Genomic DNA, 24,732 nt, shown 5'->3' with positions numbered 1-24,732 from the left:
CATGGCACCCCCACTGGGCAAGGAGGGCTGTTTCTCTGGGAGAAGGTAGCCAGGCGAGGCCAGAGGCTTGAGGCTGATGGCAGGGCCCTCTGTCTGCTGTTCACTCAGCTGTGGGTGTGTGTAGTCACGTGTGCAGGGAGCCTGGCTGAGGTTTCATCAGCAGGCATGGGGGCAGAAACTTACTCTGCTTGAAACAGAACTGACCCCAGTGGCCAGGAGTGTGAAAGTGTCCATGATCTGGTGGTTAACTGCTGCTGTTCTTTCCAACTCTGCAGGTTGCTGTACTACTCATGGATACCCAAGGTGCCTTTGATAGCCAATCCACTATCAAAGACTGTGCAACAGTTTTTGCCCTGAGCACCATGACGAGCTCTGTCCAGGTGAGAATATCCATGCTGCCAAATAGTGGCAGAACCCTGTATCCTGAATGTGCAAAGAATATCTCTTGAGCCACACTTGGGAAGTTCACCTGCATTTTCTACCTCCATCTCTGATTTAAAATGCCATACTTTTTCTAATTTCCAGTGTGGTACATAAACTACCTAAGTTGTTCGGTGGAATCAAGGTTATGCAAGGCCAGGCTGAGTTAAATTGCTGACAGAACTGGGAAATCCCCTACCCCCAAGATGTCAAAGTAGCAACTGCTGCTTTACAGATGTGTTACAGAATCTTTTTTAAGGCTGTAGATACAGTTTGGGGTGACATTATGCTGTGATCATCCAAACTTAAAATTGCTGCTTCTGTTCAAGTGTCAATTAAACTCCTGAGAATTGCACTATTCTCAAAACTACTTCTAAGCTTGTGCCTTAGAAGTGCCAAAAGTGAGCAGGTTTTTGAGGGGTGACAAGTGACTTTCTTCAGACATGCCACAACCTAATAGGAACAGGAGTATGTAGAGCGTTACTTCTGTCCTGTGGAGTTGGCTCGGGTGAATCATTTTTGAATAAGGAGATGACTTTTGTTTGAGATGTGTTCTGTGACACCTTTCTACTTGCTGACTTCTGGGTAGTTACACTTTTTCTGGAGGGAGCAAAAATACTCAATGTGTGGAAGAGACTATATGAATGTAAGACAGTGGTTTCATGTGACACTAATCCTCTGGTTGTCTCTTGCAGGTATACAACTTGTCTCAGAATATTCAGGAAGATGACCTTCAACACTTGCAGGTAGAAATATGGTGAATTTATGTTAAACTGCTTCTGAACTGGTAGTCTTGACAATGTTCCAGAAGTTACTATTCGTGTAACTGACTTGGGAGCTGTTTGTTGCTTCATATAAAACACTGAATTTGACCTGATACTAAAACTGGTACAGTCTGTAAAAACTGTGTTTGCATCAACTCCATGATGCTTCTACTGTGCCACTGTAGAGGTAAAATAGTACGGGCTTCTAATCTGGCTGATTCTTTTAAAGTCTGTTCTCTGTATTGCAAGTTCTGAAATTACTGAAAAAATGAGAAAGGAAAATGATTTGTGCAAATCCTTAATGGTGAAATTCCAGTGCTACATGTTTTTCCTAAAATAGGAAAATGGATGTTATTTCATAACCAGTTTGTAAGGAAGTGCTGGAGTTTGGGTCAGGCCAGAAAGAATTTTCTGCCCAGAAGCCATCTCTGTTTTTTCAGCTGAGAAACTTCTGCAGAGTTTTATTCTGCTTAGAAATAAAAGTAGGAGAATGTCTTCTCTTCAGCATGGGGCCTTTATCCTCTAATGCAACTTCGTGGTCAAAGGCCACTCAATTATGGCTTCATGTGAATGGTGCAAGAACCTTATCTCCTTAACTTAAAACCTGTAGCTTTAGAGAATAGCTTTGTATTACCAAATGCCAAGGCCATGACCTTGTCACAGCTTAAAACTATTCTGTGTGTCTTCAGTGCTGCAGCAGAGTGGCTGCCAATGCTGGAGTAAAAGAGCACTAACTAAAAGTAGTCTTATGAAGCTGTTCTCAGCAGGGTTGTATCACTGGGCCCATACCCCCCAAAAAACCCAACCAAGCAGTGAAAACAAAAAAATCTGTAGGTAATTATTTGAAAGCCAGACTTCCCTCAAGACCTTGGTCCTTTAGCAGGCTTGGTGTAATCTGAATAAAGCCATCTATCTCTGTTTTGCTGGAGGGTGAGATTTGAAGGAAGGAAGGGAAGAGAAGAGAAGGATGATAAATACAAGCACTGGGTAGGGGACACCCATGCATTTAAAGTTGCAGCAGGGAATCATGATCTAAGGGAAGGAAATCCTGGATTTCTGTTTTAACAGGAATTTATGTAATTGTGAAATACTGTTAGTCTCTGACTGCCTTTTGCATTTAACAGGGAAATGAATGAGGTAAAGAGTTTGGGTTAAATAAACCAGACTCTTGTGGGTGCTTGGCCGCTTCACAGCTGCTTTTGCTCAGGGTGACAAGGGCTTGGAAATTAAGCTGTGTTAAATTAGTCTTGTAAGCTCCCAGGTGCTCTTGTGATCAACACCAGGACTGCCCTTTGAGCCATAATCTACCTGAGGCCCTCCAGGAGTTAGTTTAATGCAGAGTAATGATTGCCTGGCACTGGGGAGTTCTGGTGTGCTTCCATCATCTCAACCTGCAGTATCTGTAAGGAGGCTGGCATGGACCAACCCCTGCCAGTATTGACCTGTGCTGAAGCAGCCAGCACAGTCCCTAATTCCTGTTCTTGTGGGTGGTTTGGCCTGCTCAGGCCAGCAAGGAATGCTGCTGCTGGTGTTAAAGATGGTGAAAGCAGTCAGAGGAAGACAGCTGATGCTTGCCTTTATACTGGAGGGAAGGAACAATTATTATTTAAGGTCACGAGCTGAAGCAGAGATCTGAGAAGCTGCTGAACTTGGCTTGTATTTAAATGTCTGATATACTGGCTAGAGCCAAGCTCCCAGGGATTTCCAGGAATAAACCTTTTGTGGGAAGTAAGGGGCAAATGTTAGACAGGCTTACCTCCTTAGCCTAGGAAGCGAGTGTTGGAAGCTGGCTTGGTGAGAAATGCAGCCAGCTTTTCTCTGAGAATAGCCCACAAGCCACCCACTTAAAACTGCAGTGTGTTGACAGTTCAGGAATGGCACTGTGAAGCCTGTGGGAATCATGTCTCCTACCTGAATCTTATTGAGGGTTGGTATACTCATTATTGAGGTTTGTTTGCCATTCTCAACCTATAGTAAGATATAAGATTGAATGCTTTATTTTTTAGTGACAGAATATTTCACAGCAGAAAAATGTGCTTTCTATGTGGCACATCCTTACACTGTTCTTTCTCTCAGTTGTTTACAGAATATGGAAGACTAGCTATGGAAGAAATCTACCAAAAGCCGTTTCAGGTAACTATGTGTTAAATGGATTTTAGCAGTTGAATGTGTAGAAAATGAGCTCAGAATAATTTCTACAGATAAATCAGTTGGGCTGAAGGTAACCAGTAGTTTGCAAGACTAATTTTCCTTCACTATTATTGTCACATGGCTTTGCAAAAACCCAGTGGAAAAATGCTAAAGAGGATCACATTTTGGGCAAATATAGTTTTGTGCTTGAGTTATAAGGCATAAAAGGAATCAAAATGTCAAGTGATGGGCAGGCGTTAAGGAGAAAAATTTTGTGCTGCCTTCTTTTTTAATACTCTGAGATATGGTTGGTCCCTGCTGGTGGTAGATGGTTCTGAGAAAAGGTCCTGTTTGGTGGTGGGTGTTCTGTTTAGTTGGTTTTTTAAGCAAGCAAACACTTGTACCACAGAACTACAAGGCTGCTACATTTAGAGCAGCCAAATATACCCAAAAACTTACATAGTATCCTTGCTTGTAATGTATAATATATTTAGTTTTAGAGCCGCCAGATACTTAAAATAATCACATGTGATGGAATTTTTGACCTTAGGAATGATGCAAACCATTCACTGCTCTGGTTCTTCTTGTTGCAGACATTAATGTTCTTAATTAGAGATTGGAGTTATCCTTATGAACATGCATATGGCTTGGAAGGAGGAAAAAAGTTCCTAGAGAAAAGATTGCAGGTAAGTTATCTCCAGTAGTCCTGTTCTGATCTTCTAAGTGACACCTTGCTGTCAAGACAATGATGCATCATGAGCTGGCTCCTTGTGCTAATAAAATACATTTGTGGTGTTTCTACTTATAGGCAAAGTTGACATTATTAGGTTCAGAAATAAAGGCTTAAACACACTTTTGTGCTCTTACTGCTTTTAAGATGATGGTTAATCTTAACTGCTGTGCTGTAAAACTGGTAGCAGTTCTTAATTCCTTTTTTTTTCCCTTCAGGTAAAGCAAAACCAACATGAAGAGCTACAGAATGTAAGGAAGCATATTCACTCCTGTTTCAGTAATCTTGGGTGTTTCCTGTTGCCCCACCCTGGTCTTAAAGTTGCAACAAATCCAAATTTTGATGGGAGATTGAATGGTAGGAAGCCTTTCATTTTGTGTTTCTTGATTCAGATCACTGAGTTTGTTTTCTTATATTATGAAAGTTAAGCACTGTAATGGTTAGCTATTGAAATGCCTGACTGGAAAATATAAGGCTAAAAGGTGAAGCTGCAGAATTTAGAAATGTGCATTGTGTGCTCTTTTTAGTGGTTTAAAAGTAGAGGAATTAAGCAGGGAGAGGGAATGGATATCTTTGTGTCTAGCTGTTCATTGTAATCTGATAACTTGAGACATGCTTAAAGGTCATTAAATAGAGATTCCAAAGATAACTAAGGGCTCCAGAGGGCAGAATTCCCAAGATTAAAGACTTTACTCTCTGGAAGGGCTTTTCTCTAAGAACTTGCTGAACCACAGGTCAGCTCTGAAATGGCTGAAATAAAAGCCACAGGGTTCTGCTACTGCAGAATGAGAGGTTGTCAGGATTCCTCCAAGGGATGTGTGTTCCCCAACGGAGGGAATGCATCAGGATGGCAAAGGCTATAACAGTTGCAGTGGTGGGATGCCAGCCCTGTTGTGCTGAGGGCACACACCTGTGAGGTCATTGTGCACTGCTGTAATTGGGGAAATGCACTTAAAATACTGAAAGGACAGTGGAAACCTTGTTCTCCCAGTCTGGAGTTAAGATTGATAGATTAAGAGTAGGTGGAATTTACTAAAGCTATATTATGTATGTAAGCCTTTAAATATCTTAAAAATGCAGTTCAGAGTTGTGATGCTGTGGATTTAGGAGGATTGTGGGCTATCAGTGTCCCTTTAGGAGATACAGGATTGAAAACTAACCACCTTTTTCTTGAAATTGATTGAATTTTACTAGATATAGATGAGGATTTTAAGAATGAACTGCGGAATTTGATACCGTTACTGCTTGCCCCTGAAAACTTGGTAGAAAAAGAGATTAGTGGATCCAAGGTGACCTGTAGAGATCTTGTAGAATACTTCAAGGTAAGCAAACTCATACTAATTATTTCTGTTAATAGCTTAAAAGACAGTATTCTAATTTTAGGCCATGTTGTTCCCAGAGAAGATAAGATATCTAGGCTGACACTCGTTGATCAGCTCACTTGTATTTTCATTTCATTACTCCGACTTTCCAGAACTGGCACACTACTTCCTAACAGTACAGCTTTTTGCAAGCTACTGTTAGCAGAATTTGTGGGTTGGTGGCTTTTATGAGTAGGCTGAAATAGCTCAAGCTTTACTAGATATTTTTTTCCTACTTTGAAATACCAGTTGATTTTTGTTTGTTTGTTTTGTTTTGTTTTTGTTATTTTGAATTAAAGTAGGTCTCCTGTAGTTTTTACAGATAGAAAAACAGCTCTTAAACTGCTAGGTATGCAATGAAAATTTCAGATCCTCCCTTCTGGATTTTTAACATGCAAGGAAGGTGCTTTCTGAACACTTGCATATGTAGCACCACTGTGCTCTGAAATATTTATGTAGGATACTCACAGCTGTTAGTCTTGTGCTTTTTTGGTATCGTGGTGACACCAGCAGAAATGTGATAACATAATCTCTGCATCACCAGGGATTGGTCTGGTGTGTGTAGCCTTATTTTTTTTTTTTAATTGGAACGACTTAGACAGTTGGCTAGGTGGGAAGGATGCCACTGTCTCCTGAAGACAGGAATTTTGCATTGCTGCTTTTGGGGTAGAAAAGTTAGGCTGATGTTATGAAACAAACTATGCAAGGAAGGAATTTGAGACCAGAGCTCATTGAACTGCACTTGTAAAACAAAGTAACTTTTTGAAGGAAAGACGTGGTATGGGCTGCAGAAGTGATTGCTGTTCTGACAAGTGTAAAATCAGCACGGGAGCATAGAGGTTCACTCTCTCTGTTTACATGTTTGCACACTGCTTTTTGCTCCAGTTTTTCTCTAGTAGGACCCACTCAGGTACAGTGCAGGGAGGGCATGTTCAGCAGCAGTTTAGAAAGGACTGCATCCTAAGAACCCAAGTGTAAAACCTCTACTGGAAAGCTGATTTGCATCCTGTATCCAGCTGGGGAGCAGTGCTGTGGGGGGCTGCAGAAATGCCGTGCTTATGTAACTAAAGAGGACTGCTCCCTTGGGACTGTGCATCTGAAGCTGAGATTGTGAGGCCTGAGTTGGAAACTGTAGGGCTTTTACTTGGAGGAAATAGCTACAGAAGCAAGGAGGGTGTCAAGGGAACAGAGTCCTGTATAACTCTATATGTTTTTGTAGGTTGTTCTGCAACCAAGAGCATTGAGTACATGGGGACCCTGATAACCTTGTTCTCTCCTCCCTTGGTGCAAAAAATCCTCAGGCCTGAGGCTTGCAGACAGGGCAGGGAGGGAAGGCAGCAGTGGTGTGAAGGGAGTGAGGACAGACCCCCTCAAGGGGCTGAGAGTGGCCTTGCTGGTGTAACTTGCACAGCTTGTCCAAGGCATGGAATGGCTGCTGCTGCCTGCTGTGCCCTACTTCCCTGTCCCCAGGAGTTGGGCCATGGGCCAGCTTGTGGGGGCTGGACAAGAAATGAAGTGCGTGTTCTCTTCCAGCTCCCTGAAACCCTGGGGAAAGAAAGGACACCTGAGGATAAGTGGGGTGGTGCACAGTGGGATAGGCTGCCTGCTTAGCTTCTAGAAATGTTTTGTCTGTCTGCTCTGCTCTGTCTGTGGAAAGTGCCTTGATCTGTGATCTGTTTTTTTCCTCCTATGCTTAGTAGATGAAGGCATGTGGGGAAATGTAAATATTGGTTCTCCCAGCACTGGGGTAAATTTGAGCAGACCTCTTGCCAGAAAGGCTGGGATAGTTGTCTCCACTCTGTTATGGGGGAAGATTCCCTGTCTAGCAAAGACCTTATGCATTTGAGGGAGTAGAAACTGCTGTCAAAACCTGTCACATCTTGGGACAGTGGTGATGTCTCCTCAGGGTGCTCTGCTGCCCTGCTGGGCCCCAGTCTCAAGCATAGGAAAGTGAAGGGGAAAAAATTGCCAGACTTCTGTGAAGAAAATTGCATCATTTAGTATTCAGCATTATTACAGAGAAATAATCTGAGCTCTGTCTTTGTATCATCCCTCATTTCTTATTGTCTTTAAAAACAAATATTTAGAAAAATAAACTTTTTTCCCTCTCATTTAGGCTTACATTAAAATCTATCAAGGAGAGGAGCTACCTCATCCAAAATCTATGCTGCAGGTATTTTATTTTCTTTCAAATAATCTGATTAGATGATGTGTACTTTATAAGTTCTTTGCAACTGGATAGTCATGACTGCTGTGGGCCTGAGTCTCCCACAACTGTAGTTCTGGAAGGAGCAGTGTGCTTTGGAAGCCACCTGAACTGTGATGTTTGGGTACTTTTCCCTCACTTTCATCAACCAAATTAAATTAAATCAACCAAATAGAGCTGGGGTCTGTCTGGTTGGTTGGGTTTTTTAGCTGCTTTACTCTCTAAGCATTGTTTTCCTGCAACTTGCTGTTTGGCTGGGAGATATCCAGAAAATGACATCTTGCAGCTTTAACTACAATAATTGTCCCTGACATGACGGAGGTAGAAAATAAAACTTAAATTCTTAACAAATTTAACAATTATGATTGACACCAAAACTTTACATTTATAATGTAGAAGTAATCCCAGCTTGCTTCTTTCCTCTCAGGTACTGGAAGTAATCCAGTACCAGGATTAAAATGTAATCGTGTAGTGACCCTTATGTGTTTATCAACAGTAGAGCATTCAGAAGAGATTGCTCATGATGAAAAGCCTGTACAAGCAAGCTGAGGTTTGTTTGCAGCTGTGCTAGAAAGCTGAAGAAAGGCAGCAATATGTTTTAATGGCTATTGCTAAACTTCACTTATTTTTGTGCGGCCTTTTCCTGGCCATCAGGAATTCTGGAGGTGTTGGGGGTGTGTTTGGGGTGCAGTGCTATGTAAAACAAAACCTGGGAATGCTGTGAATGACACAGGATGCTCCATGTTTTCTAGGCAACAGCTGAGGCGAACAATCTAGCTGCTGTGGCAGGAGCAAAAGACTTGTACAGCAAAGGCATGGAGCAGGTATGATGGCACAACCTTTCCTTAACACCTACATGCAAATACAGGCCTTCAGCTTCCATGCTGTCCTCTGTGTGTGAGCACTTCAGTGGGGGAAGGTAGCTCAGGGCCAGGACTTGTGTGTTTTCTGCACTCTGCTCTGAGCCTGGGTGTGTGATGCTGGGGAGGTGTGAGAATGGGTGTGTTTGCAGGATTCCCACCTGTTAGTTCCCTCTCTGGCCCTTGACAGGCACCTCAAAACCCTGTGACATGAAATGCACAAGCAGGTGAGCAGACATTTGTTGTGTCAGGCTTGCACAGGGGTGGAATTCTAGTTCTGTAGTCTCATGCTTCTGAATTGTGGCCATTCATTAGCTGTAAAATGCAAGCATTGAAGTGATTCAAAAATCTAAAGAAACACCTTGGAATAAAAGAATTACTTTGAAAAACCTGTGTATGTAATTTCCCACTTGCTTCTTCTCTTGAAGGTAGTGATCTTATATGAGCCTAAGCTGAATGCTGGATGGATTTCATATTTTAGTGGTATGCAAGGTTTTATCATAGGAAATTCTGAAAACCATTACATATCTCATACAGCTTAACAGGACCGTGCTTATTGTGAAACTGTACAACCAGAAAGACCAGTAGGTGTGAGAACATGCTACAGACATAGCTCCCCATTAATTGTGGTTTTAATTGTTGAAGTAGCTGTTTTGAAATTGAAGTAAGACCTAGTGCTAGTGGCAGACAAGCCAGTTCCATTTATTAGCAGGCTGTTTGGAGAATGTTCTGCTGGTTTAAGGGAACTCCTCTATTTCCATTTTGGAAAATGTCTTGAAATAGTAAATGTGTTGTTTATAATAAGTGCCAAGTCTGCCTTCCAAACTTGAATCTTCAGTGGTTGTTGAGACTCTGTAGCTGTAAGGTTTCTAACTTGGAGCAGGGAATAAACAGAAACAGATGTTCTTTTAAACAGACTTTGTTTCCATAGTAATGTTCCCCAGTCCTGTATATTTTTATATCACTGTAGAGATATGCACAAATTATGGAATAGTTTTTTATCCAGATGTCTCATATGATGTTCTTGATCTGACACAGCTCTGAAACTTCTATTTTTAAGAACAGAAGTGGGAACTCTTTGGATTTAAAACTCGATTATGTAAAGGTAGTTCTTGCTGCAGCTTCTGAGTTGTCCTCATGAACCAAAGCCCTCTGCTGAGTGTGCATTACCAAAATACTGTCCCCCTAATGACCTGAAATGTAATGAACAACAGGTGCCGTGTCACAGAGTATAAGAAAACAGTGGCAGTTATTTAACTCTTGATCCCTCAGTAGCTTCTGATGTTTAACATGCTCTGGGCAATGTGAAAAAACTATTCTGGAGAATGAGACTGGTAGGCATTTTCCAGGGAGATCTGGTGGATGTGGAGGACTTCATTCTAGGAAAAAGCAGGGATGTGTGTGTGGCTGTTGTCCTGTCCTTCTGGGCTCGCCTGAGGAGAACAGTGGAAGTATGAGTTCAGTCCTGTGCTGTGGGTCTGTGTGTGGTTGGACAGGTGAGGCTCCTGCCCTGCCAGGATCCAAAATACCTTTGGCTGCTTCACTGGTTGGGCCTGGGGCTCACAGAGCCAAGGGAGCCGCAGGCAGGGGGCAGCGAGGGGCAGGTGCTCAAGGTGTGATTCCATGGTGTCTGCTTCTCCCTCAGGTGTGTGGGGGAGATAAGCCTTACATTGCCCCGTCGGACCTGGAGCAGAAGCACCAGGATTTCCGCGAGAGCGCCATCCGCCAGTTCCGCTCCGTCAAGAAGATGGGAGGGGAGGAGTTCTGCCGGCGCTACCAGGAGCAACTCGAAGCGGAAATCGAAGAGATCTATGCAAACTTTGTGAAGCACAACGATGGCAAAAACATCTTTTATGCTGCTCGTACCCCTGCCACTCTATTTGCAGTCATGTTTGCCATGTACATAATCTCAGGACTGACTGGGTTCCTTGGCATGAACTCCATAGCTGCCCTGTGTAATCTCGTGCTGGGGATGGCTCTTATATCGTTTTGTACTTGGGCATACGTTAAGTACTCTGGGGAATTCAGAGAAGTTGGAACAGCCATTGATCAGATCGCTGAAGCTATATGGGAACAGGTTGGTATCTGTCTTTATTGTAAAATCTTGCTGTCTTGAGCAGACATATCAAACAGCTTCTGTTCAGTGCTGAGAGGGAAAAGCTGCTCTAGACCTAATAGAGAATGCTAGTGCTGCCAAAGGGAAAATCTGCTCAGTAGTGTGACTGCTCTCTTCAGGAACGGATGCTGCACACAAGGAACATTAAATAAGCTTAGGATATTATCAGAGAAATGCTACTTAAGGTGCAGAAGGTTACTTAGATGGTAAAGGTGACTCTTCAAAACTCTCTTTCCTTATTCAGAGCAAGGAATTGATTAGTCCTTGGAGAGAACTGGCTGAGTGATGGCTTTCAGCAGCTGCTACCAGAGGGTGCACAGCAGGTTTCATCCGTCAGGGAGACTTGTGCTGTCTGTGACAGCTTCAGTGGGTGCAGCTGCTGTTTGCAAGGAATACTCATCAAATTCCTGAAAGAAAAGATGTGAGTGTAAGGACAGCAGAGCTGGAGGAGAAAACTTTCTACTTAGAGATTTTGCTGGCTGAACCCAATGGTGCCAGTAAGGTCAATGTAGAGAATTCCTGACCAGTAGTTCTTGGAGCACTGACTAGCTCTGTCCAATGCCAGCAGAAGGGAAGCACTTTCCTGCTGTTGGAAAGGAAGAGTGCACTGAGCTTGTCTGGGGTGTCCTGTGAGGCATGAGCAGATAGCTAACTGGAGCCTTCTGGACAGATGCTTGCTTCCACGGCTGGAAAATTCCTGTGTTCAAGGCTGATCCTAGGCACTCGTACACTAGGCCTATCTGAGCAACCTGCTGAGGGTCCCAGTCAGGTTTTGAGTTACGCTGGAGCAGAAAAAGTGGGTTCTTAAAAACAGGGAAATGAGCATCAGTAAGTAAATTGGTAGCTAAATCTTGAGTAAGCACCACTCACTAGTGATTAAAATGGAGGTTCTCCAGTACTACTGGAGCTGCTGCTGCAGGATACCCCAAGCACAGAAGGCTTGGTTTGGCTGCTACCTTCCCTGGGAGGGGGAGAGCTTGGCTTGTGCTGGCAGGAGCTTTCTGCTTGGGGGCTGGAGGAAGGTGGTCTCCAAAAGACCTCAGCAGTGTTGCTGTTAGAGCTGCACATCACCAGTAATATGCAAAGCACTGCAGGTCCTGTCTGAGTCACTCTGATTAAATACTCATTCTTGCTGTTGATTTTTCTGAATCTCTGCCTTTCTTTTCCCTCCTTGCTTCAGAGGAATCCCAGGAAGGTGAGAAGTTACTGGCAATCAGGTTTTTTTTGTTTTTCTGAACTTGATTGAGTTTCTGCTGTGTTGTGAGAGCCGTTTTTCCTAACAGCTGAATTCGTGTTTTAGGTGTTTTCCAAACTCTTTGAAGTCCTTAGACGCCGAACGGTTCGTCGTGCTCTCACATCAGTGCCGCGACAGCGACTCTCATCCAACAATAACAAGAAGAAAAACTAGCCAGTATTTTTAACTTTCTTTCTGTATCTGAAGTGTTCACACTTACACATATAGGACAATAAGCTGGACCGTCTGGGCCGGTCTGCATAAATGCTGTAACCATACCAGACTGATGCTGCATATGGGGTATGGAATTGCACATCCATCTTCTAGGAACTGTAAAGTGGTTTGAATTCAGTGAAATACTGCTGTGTAGGAGGGGTATCACTTGTGTCCATAGCATGTGACTGCTTTAACCTCATTACTCTAGCAGCAAAATTCATTTCTCTTTCAGTTCATGCCACTTTGTGTCAGACTTCATCATTCTAAGTTTTTTCATGATTTCACGTCTCATCTCTTTATATGATTTTATATCTTATTTTCCTTGGTTACCTCATTTTCTTGTTTCTTTTGCACATCTCTCATTCCACAGGTGTTGAAGCCCATGAGTGATAATTTGATGGAGGATCATATGAGGCAGTCTGTAAAAAACTCTATCAAAGCAGGCCTGACCGAGCAGGTGGCTCACCATGCCAGACTAAAGACAGACTGACAGTTCGTCTCCTCTTCAACTCTGCCCTCTCATCCTAGACATGCTTGCTGTACCATGAGAACTCAATAATAAAAAAAAAATAAATAAAAATAAACCAAAGTTTACAATCAACTGTAGAAGTAGTTTAGTGTGATTGGCTTCACAGATTGCTGCCATCACCGGGGAAGAGTTACATTTGTCAGTGCTCAGCTTCTCAGACAAACTGGTGCCATGGAGCCCGCTGGGGTGGGAGGGAGTGGCTCAGTTTTGCAAGTCCTGGTGCCCCGTGTTTGGGGGAGGGAGGGGGAGCTTCCCCAGCGTTGTGAGTCCGTGCAGGCTCTGGCTTAGGGGGGAACCTGTCCCCTGCAGCAGTTGACTTCAGGGAAGTGTCATGATCAGCCCAACGCCAGCTGTGCTCTCACCCGATGTCCCCAGCTCGGCACCACCCTCGCCAGCTCCCGTGAGTGTTTCTGTGCGCGGCCGGTGCAGCCATCGGAGCAGCCACTCCATTACAACGCGTCTCTTGCTTTCTTGCCTTGTCCCAGTGTTACACAGATGCATGTGCTGGTTCCTCACGCAGAACTGGGCTCTCAGGGAGGCAGTGGCTCAGCACAGAGGGTGTCTTGCCTTGAACTCACAGACCTGGTCCCGAGGGAGGTGCATATCGGAACTGAGCTGTCTTTTTCTGCAGTTTAGCCTTCATGTATATAATATTGCCATTAATTCTACTGGGGAAGAAATTCCATCCAAAAATGTTGCCTACAGCTACCAAGCAATGAGTTAGGATTGTCTGTACAGTGTGTTTAGTTTTTATTTTTTAAGAAATCACAGATAGGGCATGTATATGAAATATAAATATATAAATACGATTTTGTATCAAAGTTTTGTAGTTTATGGCAAAACCTGGTTCTGTGGTAGCTAAGTGCAGTTCCTGTAAAGGAATGTTTGTGGCTCATGTAAATGTGTGAATGCATCAACAATTTGAAGTTTTTTGATATATTTGTGATATTTACCTGCCTTGAGCACTGCAATCTCTCACCCCCTTGGAAAAATCAATGGGAATGTTTGTTGTGAAACTCTTGTCTTCTGTTGCATTTTAAACTTATTTCCTGTAATTTATTTTCAGTACATGATTAAAATCAGTTGTGTATATATGAAATGAAATCCGTGCTTATTTTTAAAAGATGTTCAAGTATTGTATTCTACTACATAAACTATGTCAAATACTTATCCTGACAATTATATGAACAGATTTGTTCTATTGTACTTCATAGCTTTCTATTGAAGCCGATGTTCCTCTCATGCTTGTCTCTGGAAGGTGACCTCTGTCCAGCTCATACCCCCTCCCTGTATAGGAAAACCTCCTGCTGTTCTTAAGCACGCTTTTGACTTGTGGAGTTGCTTGTCAGATTCTGCCCTCCGACAATTGTATCACTCTGAAATCTTGTTACTGGCTTTACTTTCATTCTTGGCTAAATCAGTATCAACTGTGTGGAGTGTAAAGGCAGCTAAACAATTAACTGCTGTAGTTTCAGCTGGAAATGGCTGTGTGCAATAGCTGGGTTTTTTGCATTCCTAAATGGTAACAATTTTCATCAACATTTGAGCTTTAACATCTCCCCTCTCTTGAGTGAGGGAAATCATCTGTCTAGGACTAAAGCAATTGCACTGTGACTTTTGCACTGCAAAGAACTGCTGGGGAGTGGTGGTTACTTGCCCTCTGCAGGTGAGGGCTCAGCTCCAGGGGAATGATGCTAAAGATGAGGTAGGAATGTCGCATTTTATGATATCTCAACCTGTACAGATTAAATACTGTTATTCAAACAAGCCCGTGCTTTGGTGATTAATCTCTTACTAACCAAATCAGTCACATGGGGGCTCGCGGGGCCATGCCTGCCCTTGCTGCTCGTGCTGTCCAGGAAGGTGCAGGTCAGATTTGAGGCTGTGCCCTGCGGAGATGGCAAGAGCACAACTCTTCCCAGCACTTGGACAAGGAGTTGGGAGGCTTTATACGGACTCTTAAGGGTTTGTGGGGGCAGTTCCTGAGCACCGTGCCACCAAGTTGCAGCATGATTGCAAAATCCCCTCGAGCTTGTGGGAGGAATTGAAGGTGGGGAAGGGGAGGGGTCAAGATGACTTTTAATGAGCAGGTGTGTGTCTTGTTTGGCCGTGTTGACTGTTAACCCCATCTCACCCTTCCCTGGAAAAGGGGACTCCATTCTGTGGGCATGGACGTCAAAGTGCCAGGGACTGGAATGGGACCTGGGGTCCCAGGGGCTGCATGTTTGGAGTGGCAGCAGCCTGGAGTGAGGTTGTGTCACTTGAACAGTGAGCTGGATTTAGTCAGCAAGGAGGGTAAGGGGCCTGGGAACCAGGTGTGGAAGCAGTTCTAGCTCTGGGCTGGACACATCTATTTTTGCATGAGGGACAAGATCTGGCCTGGTTTGGGGGGTGTGGGGTTCCATTCTCATGTGTGACTCCCTCTGTGGGGGCAAGAGGCTCTGCAAGGGCCAGTTGAGGACAGACCTGTGTCTCAAGGCCAGCTACTGAGGGCAGGCACCATGGGGATGTGCAGAGGGGGGCTGAACCAGCAGCTGCAGTGCTGCTGTGGGCCATGTCCAGCTGCTGGTTACTGGAGCAGACTGGTGATCCTGAGGCTGCATACTGGATGAGCTGAGCCTCCTTGCCCAGTTCCTGGAGGGATCCAGAGCCTATGTATTGTCCCCAGCAGCCCTTCATGGTGACTGGGTGCAGGGGCAGGCTGAGGGTGTTGGTGCTGTTGTGCCACTGACCTGGATGGATGGCATGAGCACATTCCATGTGTGCCCAGTGGGAATGCTGCTGGTGGCATGTGGGGACATGAAGCTGTAGTGGCCTCACCTCCATGGGCAACCCCTTACAATCAGTATTCCTACTAGAACAACCTTAGCATTTCTCAACTTCTGTGTACTGGTAAGAACATCAAGTTGGTGCACAGAGTGTGTTCCTCGGGGAACTGAGGAGTTTCACAGGGCTCTAAAGGAGATGACAGCTGCTTTCTCTACCCTGGGCTATTCCACTGCTACTCAGGAAAGGAGTTCTGAGAGCTGATCCAATTCTGTGCAAACTGTGGTGTACTTAGGCCTTGCTTGCCCTGTCCTCCCTGAGCATGCAAAAAGCCGAATTTAGCAGGAAAAGCAGAGGGCAGAAGATGGTAACTGACCTGTGGCCAACTCCTGCCTCACAGAGGGACAAGGCAGAGCAAGGTAGGAACGCTACATGGAAGATTCTACAGCTGGCAAGCAGAGGTAACAAAGTACAGCAGCAGAAAGAGGTGGAGAAGGTGACAAGACAGGATACTTGCTCCTTCTGTTCTGGAAGTGTGTGCCCAAGCTCTTTGGGATAGGAAATCCCCATCTGGAGCAGTACATGTGGTTTCTGGCTCCAGAAAGATGTAAGCAGCATGAAATTTCTGGCTATCTCCTAACTTAATTTTCCTACAGCAGACTAGGGCCAGGCCACAGATTTTTCCTGTAGATGTCTGATCCTTGAAGGTTAAGGAAACTAAAAGTACATCAGGTGGTGTGGCACAACAATAACAAAAGGGTAGAGAACAGGAAGCCCTGTGTCCAATGAACCCAGATAATGGGGAGTGTCCAGTGTTTTGTTTCATTATGCTAGCCAAGTTCAGCAATATCTCAAAACTCCCTGCCTGGTACTATGCTGGGTTAAAGTAATTAAGCACAAGTTATGGTAAAACTTCCTTTTTTAATTGAAAAACACGGGTGGGAGTACAGACAATATTTACACAAGTTCTCAAGTGCAGCTCAACTCAAGAACATATGACCAAAAATACGATAAAAGGATGTGGGTCCAAAACAGAATTAAGGAGAGTACCAAAAGGTACAACTTCCTGCTAACCACAGACCTTCAGATCAGATCAGCAACTGAAACGAGAGAAAACGAAAGGATTAGAAGCATTAACTGAGTGTGTGGAGAGCCCCAGGCCAGCGGGACAGCACAACCCTGCTGCCCCCAGGCTCTCCCCAGAATCTGGGCCAGGCAGCACGCACCGTTCATGGGCATCTCGTCGATCTGGGTGGAGTAGTACTGCTCGATGTCCCGCAGGATGCGGATGTCGTCGTTCTTCACGAAGTTGATGGCGACGCCTTTCCGGCCGTATCTGCCCGAGCGGCCGATTCTGCAGAGGCACGAGGAAAGAGGGAATGGAGCCACTGTGGGAAGACTTCCCCCAGCCCCAGTGGCCCGTGGGAAGCCCCAGCCTACCTGTGTATGTAGAGTTCTCTGTTGTTGGGCAGGTCGTAGTTAATGATCAGCGACACCTGAGGCACATCCAGGCCCCGAGCCCAAACGTCTGTGGAAATAAGAACTCGGCTGCAAAGAGAAGGGCACAGTCAGGACTTTTCTGGGAACCCCCAGTCTCCAGCACAGAGCATCCCCTGCTATTCCATGCTCTCCACTACCCACAGCACACCAGCAGCATGCACACTTCTGCTGCATGGAAAGCTGTCCCCTGGCACTATCGCCAAACTTCAGCCAAGACAGGACCAACATAGCTTGGATCTTTCAGAAGAAATAATGCTCTCAAGTGTTTAAAATACTGAGGATGGAGCACAAACATTTCTCCTTGAATTTTAAATGCAGCAACTCTCAACGTCTTCAGCAAAATAGAACAGACTAATTCTACACCCAGAGGTATGAGTACCCCTTCTTGGAAAATGACAAGCTCTCAACCCTTCCACCCCAGATTAAGGAGATCAGAGTTCTCCTTAATCTGAGCTGAACAAAGCCTTGAGACAGAGGCATTAGGGTTTCCCTGCCCTGAGGCAGCACTGATCTAAGCAATGCTATTTGGGACATTTACCTTGCGCCAGATCTGAACTCTTTCATGATGGACTCTCTCTCCTTTTGGGGCATGTCCCCATGCATGGAGGAAACTGTGAAATTGGCTTCCCTCATCTTCTCTGTGAGCCAGTCGACCTGTGAACACAGCCTGGGTTAGCTCTTTGCTCAGACAGCCAAACACAGCAGCTGAGCTCCAGAATGTTTGCTGAGATGAGCTGGTATGGACTGAGAGACACCTCCACAAGCATTCTGAGACCAAGGGAAGTAAATAATCCTTACAAAGCACCTGCTGTATGATACAGGGCTCCACAAGCCCTGAAAGGAAAGGAATTAAGAGCATCTATTCAGGAAGTGTGGCTTTGCCCCAGGAATTATAAGCAGTTAGATTGAGCACATTCTTCTCTAAAAAGGCAATTTTTGTCAGCTGTATCAGGTCTGCCTCTATTGTTTTAAGTTAGGCACATCCCAAAGGTTTAACCTATGGCTCTACTGAACTATTTCCAAATGGGGGAGCAACCAGACCTCTTAACTAATCCAGCATTGCTTGAGTGACCCTCAGGAAGCACCACGCCCCTCTGATGTCCCCTGTACCTTTCTCTTGGTGTTACAAAAGATGACAGCCTGGGTGATGGTCAGCGTGTCGTAGAGATCACACAAGGTATCAAACTTCCACTCTTCTCTCTCCACAGCCACAAAAAACTGCTTGATTCCTTCGAGGGTCAACTCATCACTGCAGGCAAGAACACCACAAGCACTTAGAAGGGCTGGGTATGCTTCACCAGAGACCACCCTTCTGCCCCATGTGCTGTGGGTTGCTGGGTCTAGATGGAATCCAAGTTGTTCTAGAAAGTCCTGGGAAAACTCAGCTTTAAGAAGGGCCCTGAATGTGACCTGTTCAGCAGAGACTGGAACTGCTCTGCTCCAGCCAGACAGCTCCAAAGGGGAACATTTCTGTTCTCATCATTTTTACATTCCAGATTCTTGACAAGAGAGACTGAAGAAAGTCTCAAGAAGCTCGAATGTACTAAATGGGGCAGTGTAAGAGCTCAGGAAAGAGGGAGACTCCTCCCAAGTCCCAGTGCACAAGGACCTGTGACACCAGCAGATGTAAACTGTGCCTCCAAGAACACCCGGGATCAGATGGCTAAAGGGGTTTTCTGCCTGCTATGTAATAAGAAATCTTAACAGGAAGCCTAAAAAAAATCCTCTGGGGGAGCCCAGGAATTGCATAAGTGTGAAGGATAGATTTCCATGAGGAGAAAGTGCTATCCATGGGGAAAACGAGGGGACAGCCAGGCTGAGCAGCAGCACACAGAACTGGACAAGGATAAAGTCAGGGAGATAAGCCAGCCCCTGCTGGGAAACAGGAGATGAGCACATCTGTGGATACTCAGGAACGATGAGAAGGAACACGAGAGACTCCCTGTACATTTAAATCAGTGAATACTGGAACTACCCAGGGCTGCCCCAACTCAGAGTCCCTGTTCTCTGCAAGGAAACTCACTGACCGTTTGACCAGGATGCGGATGGGGTCTGTCATGAATTTGTTGGTCATTTCCAAGATTTCATGCGGCAAAGTGGCGCTGATCAGAACCACCTGTGTGGCTGGAGGCAGGTATCTGTACACGTCATAAATCTGCTCCTTGAAGCCTGCAGTGCAAGTCAAGCCACACAGAACAGTTAGTACATCCTTCTCCCAAATACCCTCCTCTGTCACAATCTGATCTGGAATTCAGTACTGGGTCTATACTATGGGATGAACATAAATGTGTGAATCAGTAACATCAGACAAGGCTCGTTGTGTACCTTAACCAACTACAGCCTATAACGAACTGTAATAGTCTAACTTTTTAAACTTTAACTTTTTAGAAGTGGGCCTGCCAGCTGGGACACCCTAGAATCTCAAAGAAGCAAGGAGAAAGGAAGTAGAAGGGAGGCAAATGTTTTACCTTTATTGAGCATTTCATCTGCTTCATCCAAAACCAGCATTTTGATGGCACGAGTTCTTAGACTTCTGCGACGAATCATATCTGTAAGATTTCACTTTGTGAGATGAGAACACACTGAAAGCAAGTGAGCCCCACCACTGTCAGGGCATTTTGGTGGAGGAGGGACAGATGTGAGAAATACAAAATGCCAGGTGAACTTTATGTCAACAGAATCCACAAATCCTGTTTGAGAGTCAGCCCAGCTCAGCAGCTGCTAAGTTTTGGTGTTTTTTTTTTCCACTTGTGGGGACCAATTCATGTTCTCCCAGTGACAGGAGCTTGTGTAAATGCTGTGTGTTCCTCAGACACCCAGAAGATAGGAGCTTGAAGGCCAACACTACCCCTGTGGTAAGTGCCATGAGCAGTAAATGTTCAACTCTTCATGCAGTGGAACCAGAAGGTACCAGCTACAAGTGCACCTGATTTAACAAAGATGGAGCAACCACCAGGACATAGAAAATGTAGGCCTAATTTTGGAATTGAGGTAGGCTTGGCTCCTCCCCCCTTGATGATTCAGGGACTGTAATACTTCCTCCTTTTTCCAAAGCCACCACATAAAGAGTCACCTCAACAATGGAAAACAAAGCATAAACAGAAAAAATGAAAATACCACCCCCACTGATTTCCCCTATGTCTTTTCCAGGCACAACAGCAGTGAGTTGTTACCTTGTTACACTTCACCTCAATGTTACATTAAGGGTGTTACAATAAACGTCAGGATTTCCTTACCAAACACCCGGCCTGGAGTGCCAGCCACAACGTGCTGCCCATAATCCAGTTTGCGGATGTCCTCGCCCACGTTGGTGCCCCCGATGCAGGCGTGGCACTGCACGTTCATGTAGTCTCCCAGGGCAAGAAGACCCTGTGTGGGTACAGAGGAATGGATTCATTACCCTAGCTCTCCGCCATGGGAGGCTGCATTTGTCAGGAGATGCTGGCCTATGCAGCCATGCTGTGGGTTTTTTTAAAAAGACGTCAGCACAAGGAATTAGAAGGATTTTTTTAATGTCTGTTACACAAACCTCATCAACAGCAGGCCTTAAAACACTGGAACTCATTTCCTCAGGGATCACAACTGCTTTAGATGGGCTGGCCTTAAAAACTCAGTTAAGGGCTGTGCAAAACCTCAGACTGCCAAAGTAATGAATATAATGCTGAGGAGCAAATGGCCCTGTATCAGATCATACTTTTGTTATTTCCCTCAGGAATAGAAAGAAAAAGTGGAAGCTGTGCTTTGAGCTCTGCTAGAGAAACACCAGAGCACTGGCCCCAGGCCTTGCAAGGTTTTCCAGACAAGGACTGAAAAGCTCCTACCTTCTGGATCTGCACAGCCAGTTCCCGAGTTGGTGCCAGGATCAAGGCTTGGGTCTCACGAACCTGGTTAAAGCATGGAATCATATGGAAGTTAATCAGCTAATCACAGGCCAGAGCCAGGCATGCAAGAGGTGATGGATCTCACAGAATCGAAACTGTGAAATGCCACAGCTGAAGGACCTAGTACAGAATTTTGCACTTAAAAAAAAGGCATGTACATTTCTTGCTAAATAGAACCAAATTTCAAGTCCTCCAGTTCTGCGTGTTTGGTTCAGATAAACACCTTGCATTGCTCAAGGACTCCAAGACAAAGTTTTGTAGAGTCACCCCTTAAAGCATTACGAGCACTTTACAAATAAATCAAAAGCTGTCCTTTCCACTTAAAACATGCAACCTTAATTTTTATGTCCCCAGACAGTGACAGATGAGTAACAGTCCCAGCCCACTGAAAACGACCCTTTTATTCAATTGCATCTGCACATCCAAGTTATACCCCAAAACTCTTGGATGGACACGATGCCCCTGAGCATACAAGAGCATACAGCTGTCAGTCAAAAACCTTGCTTTGATTCTGTGCAATGTGTGGCACTTGTTCAGACAGGCTGATGATGCTATTAGGGTTGTCTGAAGACAATTCTGCCTGCTGAGAGATTAACTTAGCCCTAACAGGTGAAAGAGGTCAGCTTGATCACTACAAGACATCATCTGAATTTATTTTGCCAGACTGGTTTTAACAGTTAAATTGTTACAGAGTTTGGTGAAGTTCTCTGTCAGAATTCTGTCTGAGGTTCACTGCCCATAATTAGAAGATTTCAAAGTAAAACTTAATTTATTCACTCTTAAAGAACACGCTTTTATGATGAAGACCAGTGACTTAGTAAAAATTATTTTTAGCATGTGCTGCCCTGAGATTACCTGTATATCCAAGCATTGTAGAACAGATATGGAGAATGTTGCTGTCTTCCCTGTTCCCGACTGTGACCTGAGAAACAGATATTTGGTGAATACTCTGCATGTCTGGACAAACAGCACAGGCAATTTCAACACGTTCCACCCCTCTGCTCTCTCCCACCCCCCACTGCAAAGAACTCAACAGTGCCAACAAAGGCTTGTTATGATCAGAGCCTGATCTGCTGTCAAGCAGCTTTGAGAACTGCGATATCAGGGACAGAATACTCCAGGGTCCCCAGCTCTGGCACCTTCACTCCTTATCAGACCAGCATTTTAATTTTCTGCCATCTACCACACGTACACTTTTTTCAAGTAAATGACAGATAAGCGAATGCAATTTGCAAGGCCAGTAATTTGCACTGGTGACCAAGGAAGGATTTTTTTCAGTGGGATGCATATCATTCCTTGTCTCTAAGACATACTTTTTACAGTAACTAAATGTAATAAACTTTTGGCATTAACTGGCAGAGGATCACAAGCAACTTCACTGTTTGCTTGTGACACCATAAAACCACAGAATAGTTTAAACTGGAAGGGAATTAAACAACATCCAGCTCCATCCCCCACCCTGCCATGGGAAGAAACACCTACCACTAGACCAGGTTGCCCAGAGCCCCGTCCAGCCTGGCTTTGAGCACTTCCAGGGATGGCACATCCACAGCTACTCTGGCCAACCTGTCCCCGTGTCCTACCAATTTCAGGGCATTCCCCACACCCTGCCAGGCACCCAGGGATGGCACATCCACAGCTGCTCTGGCCAACCTGTCCCTGTGTCCCACCAATTTCAGGGCATTCCCCACACCCTGCCAGGCACCAACCCAGGCCCACGGCTGGCCGATCCCGCTTCCAGCCTCGAGGCAGGGAATGTGCCCGACATCCCCCGCCCCACCCCCGGCCGCACTCACTGGGCGATCACGTCCCTGCCCTTGATGATCTGCTTGATGGCTCGCTGCTGGATGGCCGACGGCTTCTCGAACCCTGCGGGGGCCAAGGCACACCGTCAGGCCAGGCCCGGCCGCACGGCGCAGGCGCGACCGGGCGCACATCCGGGCCCTGTCGCGGCCCACGAACCCCTCCTCGCCCTCGGCCTGTGCCCCCGGCCCCGCGCCCCCTGCCCCGCGTCCCTTCCCCCTCCGGCCCCGCCGCCCACCGTAGGCGTAGATGCCGCGCAGCAGGTCCTCCCGCAGGCCCATGGTGTCGAAGGTGGGCGTCACGTCCACCTCCTCGCTGGTCTCGAACTCCACCTTGGTCATGTCCTCCTCCTTCATGAGGCGCTTCCGCGCCGAGCCGCCCGCGGACCCCGCGGACCCCGCCATGGCCGCGCCGCCGCCGCACAACGCCCGCCGCGCGCGCCCCGCTCCGCCGCTGCGCCTGCGCCTGCGCCTGCGCGGGGGGCGGGCGGGAGCGGCGCGCGCCTGCGCGGGGACGGGCCGGGGGCGGTGCGGGGCGCGTCGCGCGAGTGCGCCTGCGCGGGGCGCGCGCGTGAGGCTACGGGGCGGCCGCGAGGGACCACGGGATGGCCGGGGCTTGGAAGGGCCCTGGGGGGATCGGCCCCGCTGGGTCTGGAGTGTCCCCAGAGAGGGAGAGCCAGCGACCTCCCTGCCCTGGGCAGCCCGCTCTGGTGCCCCGCCACGCTCAGTGCAAAGAAGTTGTTCCTCATGCTGAGGTGGAACTTCGTGTTTTAGTTTATGGCCACTGCTCCTCGTCCTGCCGCTGGGCGCCACTGGAAGGAGCCAGGCACCATCCTCTTGGCACCTGCCTTTGAGATACTTGTATGTACTGACGAGATCCCCTCTCAGTCTTCTCCTCTCCAGACTAAGCAGGCCCGGCCCCCTCAGCCTTTCCTCAGGAGAGGTGCGCCAGTCCCGTTATCGCCTCTGTGACCCCCCGCTGGAGCCTCTCCAGGAGCTCCTTGCCCTTCTTGCCCTGCGGAGCCCAGAACCGGCCACAGCACTGCGGAAGGAGCTGAGTAAAAACGCGGGATGAGCTCCCTCCGCCTCCTGCCGCTGCTCTTCCCGATTCACCCTGGGAAGTGCATCCAGGGCGCTGGTCGGGGATGTGCGCGCAGCCTGCGCATGCGCGGGGCGCCGGGGCCGAGCCGGGTTGAGCCGAGCCGAGCCGATGCTTCATTGCCTGCGGGCCCGCGGATGTACAACGCCGTTTGCCACGGTATGTCAGGGTCTCTTAAGCAGCCAAGACTCAGCAACTCCATGGGATGAGCTTTGTAAAAAGAACCCTGGTTGATGGCCTTGATCTGCAGCTCCATGAGGTGATGTCCAACCTTGGGTAAGGAGCAATTAAGTCCTTGCCAGTCCCTTACACAGAACAGTTCGTTTGTGTTTGATGTTTTAAAACGGTCCTGTAGGGAATCCAGACACAGTCCAGACATCACACACTTAGAAAGGTTACTCTGTCCATTTCCCCGTGCCCCCCCCAATACAAAAAACAAAACAAACCCCAAACCAAACAAACAAAAACAACAGAAAAAGGAGGCTGAAGATCAGAGTTTACTAAGAACAATTCAGGCCAAGATACTTCTTTTTACAATCTTTCATGGTGATTCCATAGGATTCAGTCAGGCACCTGAGGGTGGTGATCTGGGGGAGGCTTCTTCACTTGCAAGACAGTTTTTAGATATGGTCTGTGCTGCAGCCACTGCATGGTGGCTGAAAGGCTCCCTTGGGAACTGTCTGAGTAGGAGCAGTCCCTGCCTAGGTGGTGTGGGATTGTAATGCAGAACAACAGGAGGCTGTTGAGCCTGGTCTTTTTATGGGAGGGAGAGGGATGTGCATCTTAGGAGAGGAAAAACATCACGCCAATTCTAATATTGATCTGAGAAGTGCTGATGTCTCTGCACCTCACATGCGACACAGATTATTCTCTTTTTAGTGCATGAACAAGCTTCGTCCACGTTTTCTTTGTTTGATGTAAAATACTTCTTTCTCCTTAGTGTGTTCAGTTCCAAGGACTGGCAAGGCATTTGCTTTTGAAGTAACAACACGTGAATGTGCTAAGGTGGAAGTGAATCTCTGCTTGTCTTGACAGCCAGGACAGCTCAATCCAGGATCTTGAGGAAAAATAAAAGAAAAAAGAATCGTTCATTTGGCTTCAGACTTTGAGGTAACAGC

At 46.3% G+C, this 24,732-nt stretch overlaps 2 protein-coding genes across 6 annotated transcripts in view; one reads left to right on the top strand and one right to left on the bottom strand.

Annotated features, from left to right (window-relative positions):
* Positions 1-14,291, top strand: part of ATL2 (atlastin GTPase 2) — a 40,082-nt gene extending 25,791 nt beyond the window's left edge. For 2 of the 5 annotated variants that reach the window (XM_084201822.1, XM_084201825.1), the window contains exons 4-13: positions 276-380; positions 1,116-1,166; positions 3,261-3,317; positions 3,908-4,000; positions 4,263-4,401; positions 5,239-5,366; positions 7,522-7,578; positions 8,364-8,435; positions 10,117-10,548; positions 12,408-14,291. In XM_084201822.1, the coding sequence (XP_084057948.1) occupies positions 276-380; positions 1,116-1,166; positions 3,261-3,317; positions 3,908-4,000; positions 4,263-4,401; positions 5,239-5,366; positions 7,522-7,578; positions 8,364-8,435; positions 10,117-10,548; positions 12,408-12,527 (1,254 nt within the window). In that variant the 3' untranslated portion in view covers positions 12,528-14,291. Of the gene's footprint in view, positions 1-275; positions 381-1,115; positions 1,167-3,260; positions 3,318-3,907; positions 4,001-4,262; positions 4,402-5,238; positions 5,367-7,521; positions 7,579-8,363; positions 8,436-10,116; positions 10,549-11,887 lie in introns of all 5 variants that reach the window. The other 3 variants (XM_084201823.1, XM_084201826.1, XM_084201824.1) reach the window with 2 other exon arrangements.
* Positions 14,292-16,239: 1,948 nt separating this feature from the next.
* EIF4A3 (eukaryotic translation initiation factor 4A3) lies at positions 16,240-22,986 on the bottom strand. The gene is made up of 12 exons (XM_084203013.1): positions 22,755-22,986; positions 22,510-22,582; positions 21,569-21,635; positions 20,654-20,716; positions 20,069-20,201; positions 19,301-19,381; positions 18,860-19,001; positions 17,943-18,081; positions 17,371-17,486; positions 16,773-16,880; positions 16,559-16,686; positions 16,240-16,432 (listed from the first exon to the last, which is right to left on the bottom strand). Exons 1-12 carry the CDS (start codon positions 22,918-22,920, stop codon positions 16,416-16,418), a joined length of 1,233 nt encoding a protein of 410 aa, XP_084059139.1. The 5' UTR covers positions 22,921-22,986; the 3' UTR covers positions 16,240-16,415.
* Positions 22,987-24,732: the final 1,746 nt, after the last annotated feature.

This window comes from Fringilla coelebs, assembly GCF_963513975.1.
Source record: "Fringilla coelebs genome assembly, chromosome: 3".
Classification (NCBI taxonomy): domain Eukaryota; kingdom Metazoa; phylum Chordata; class Aves; order Passeriformes; family Fringillidae; genus Fringilla; species Fringilla coelebs.
The sequence above is the reverse complement of the archived record's forward strand: the minus strand, read 5'-3'. Positions and strand labels throughout refer to the sequence as shown.

What these genes read in the sequence shown, in the direction of transcription:
- EIF4A3 (XM_084203013.1), bottom strand. Translation starts at nt 22,920, where the DNA reads ATGGCGGGGTCCGCGGGGTCCGCGGGCGGCTCGGCGCGGAAGCGCCTC. An exon ending in GGCAGGGACGTGATCGCCCA is followed by an intron (nt 21,636 to 22,509) that starts GTGAGTGCGGCC and finishes TCTGTTTCTCAG; the next exon opens with GTCACAGTCGGGAACAGGGA. An exon ending in ATCCGCATCCTGGTCAAACG is followed by an intron (nt 18,082 to 18,859) that starts GTCAGTGAGTTT and finishes TCTTGCCTGCAG; the next exon opens with TGATGAGTTGACCCTCGAAG.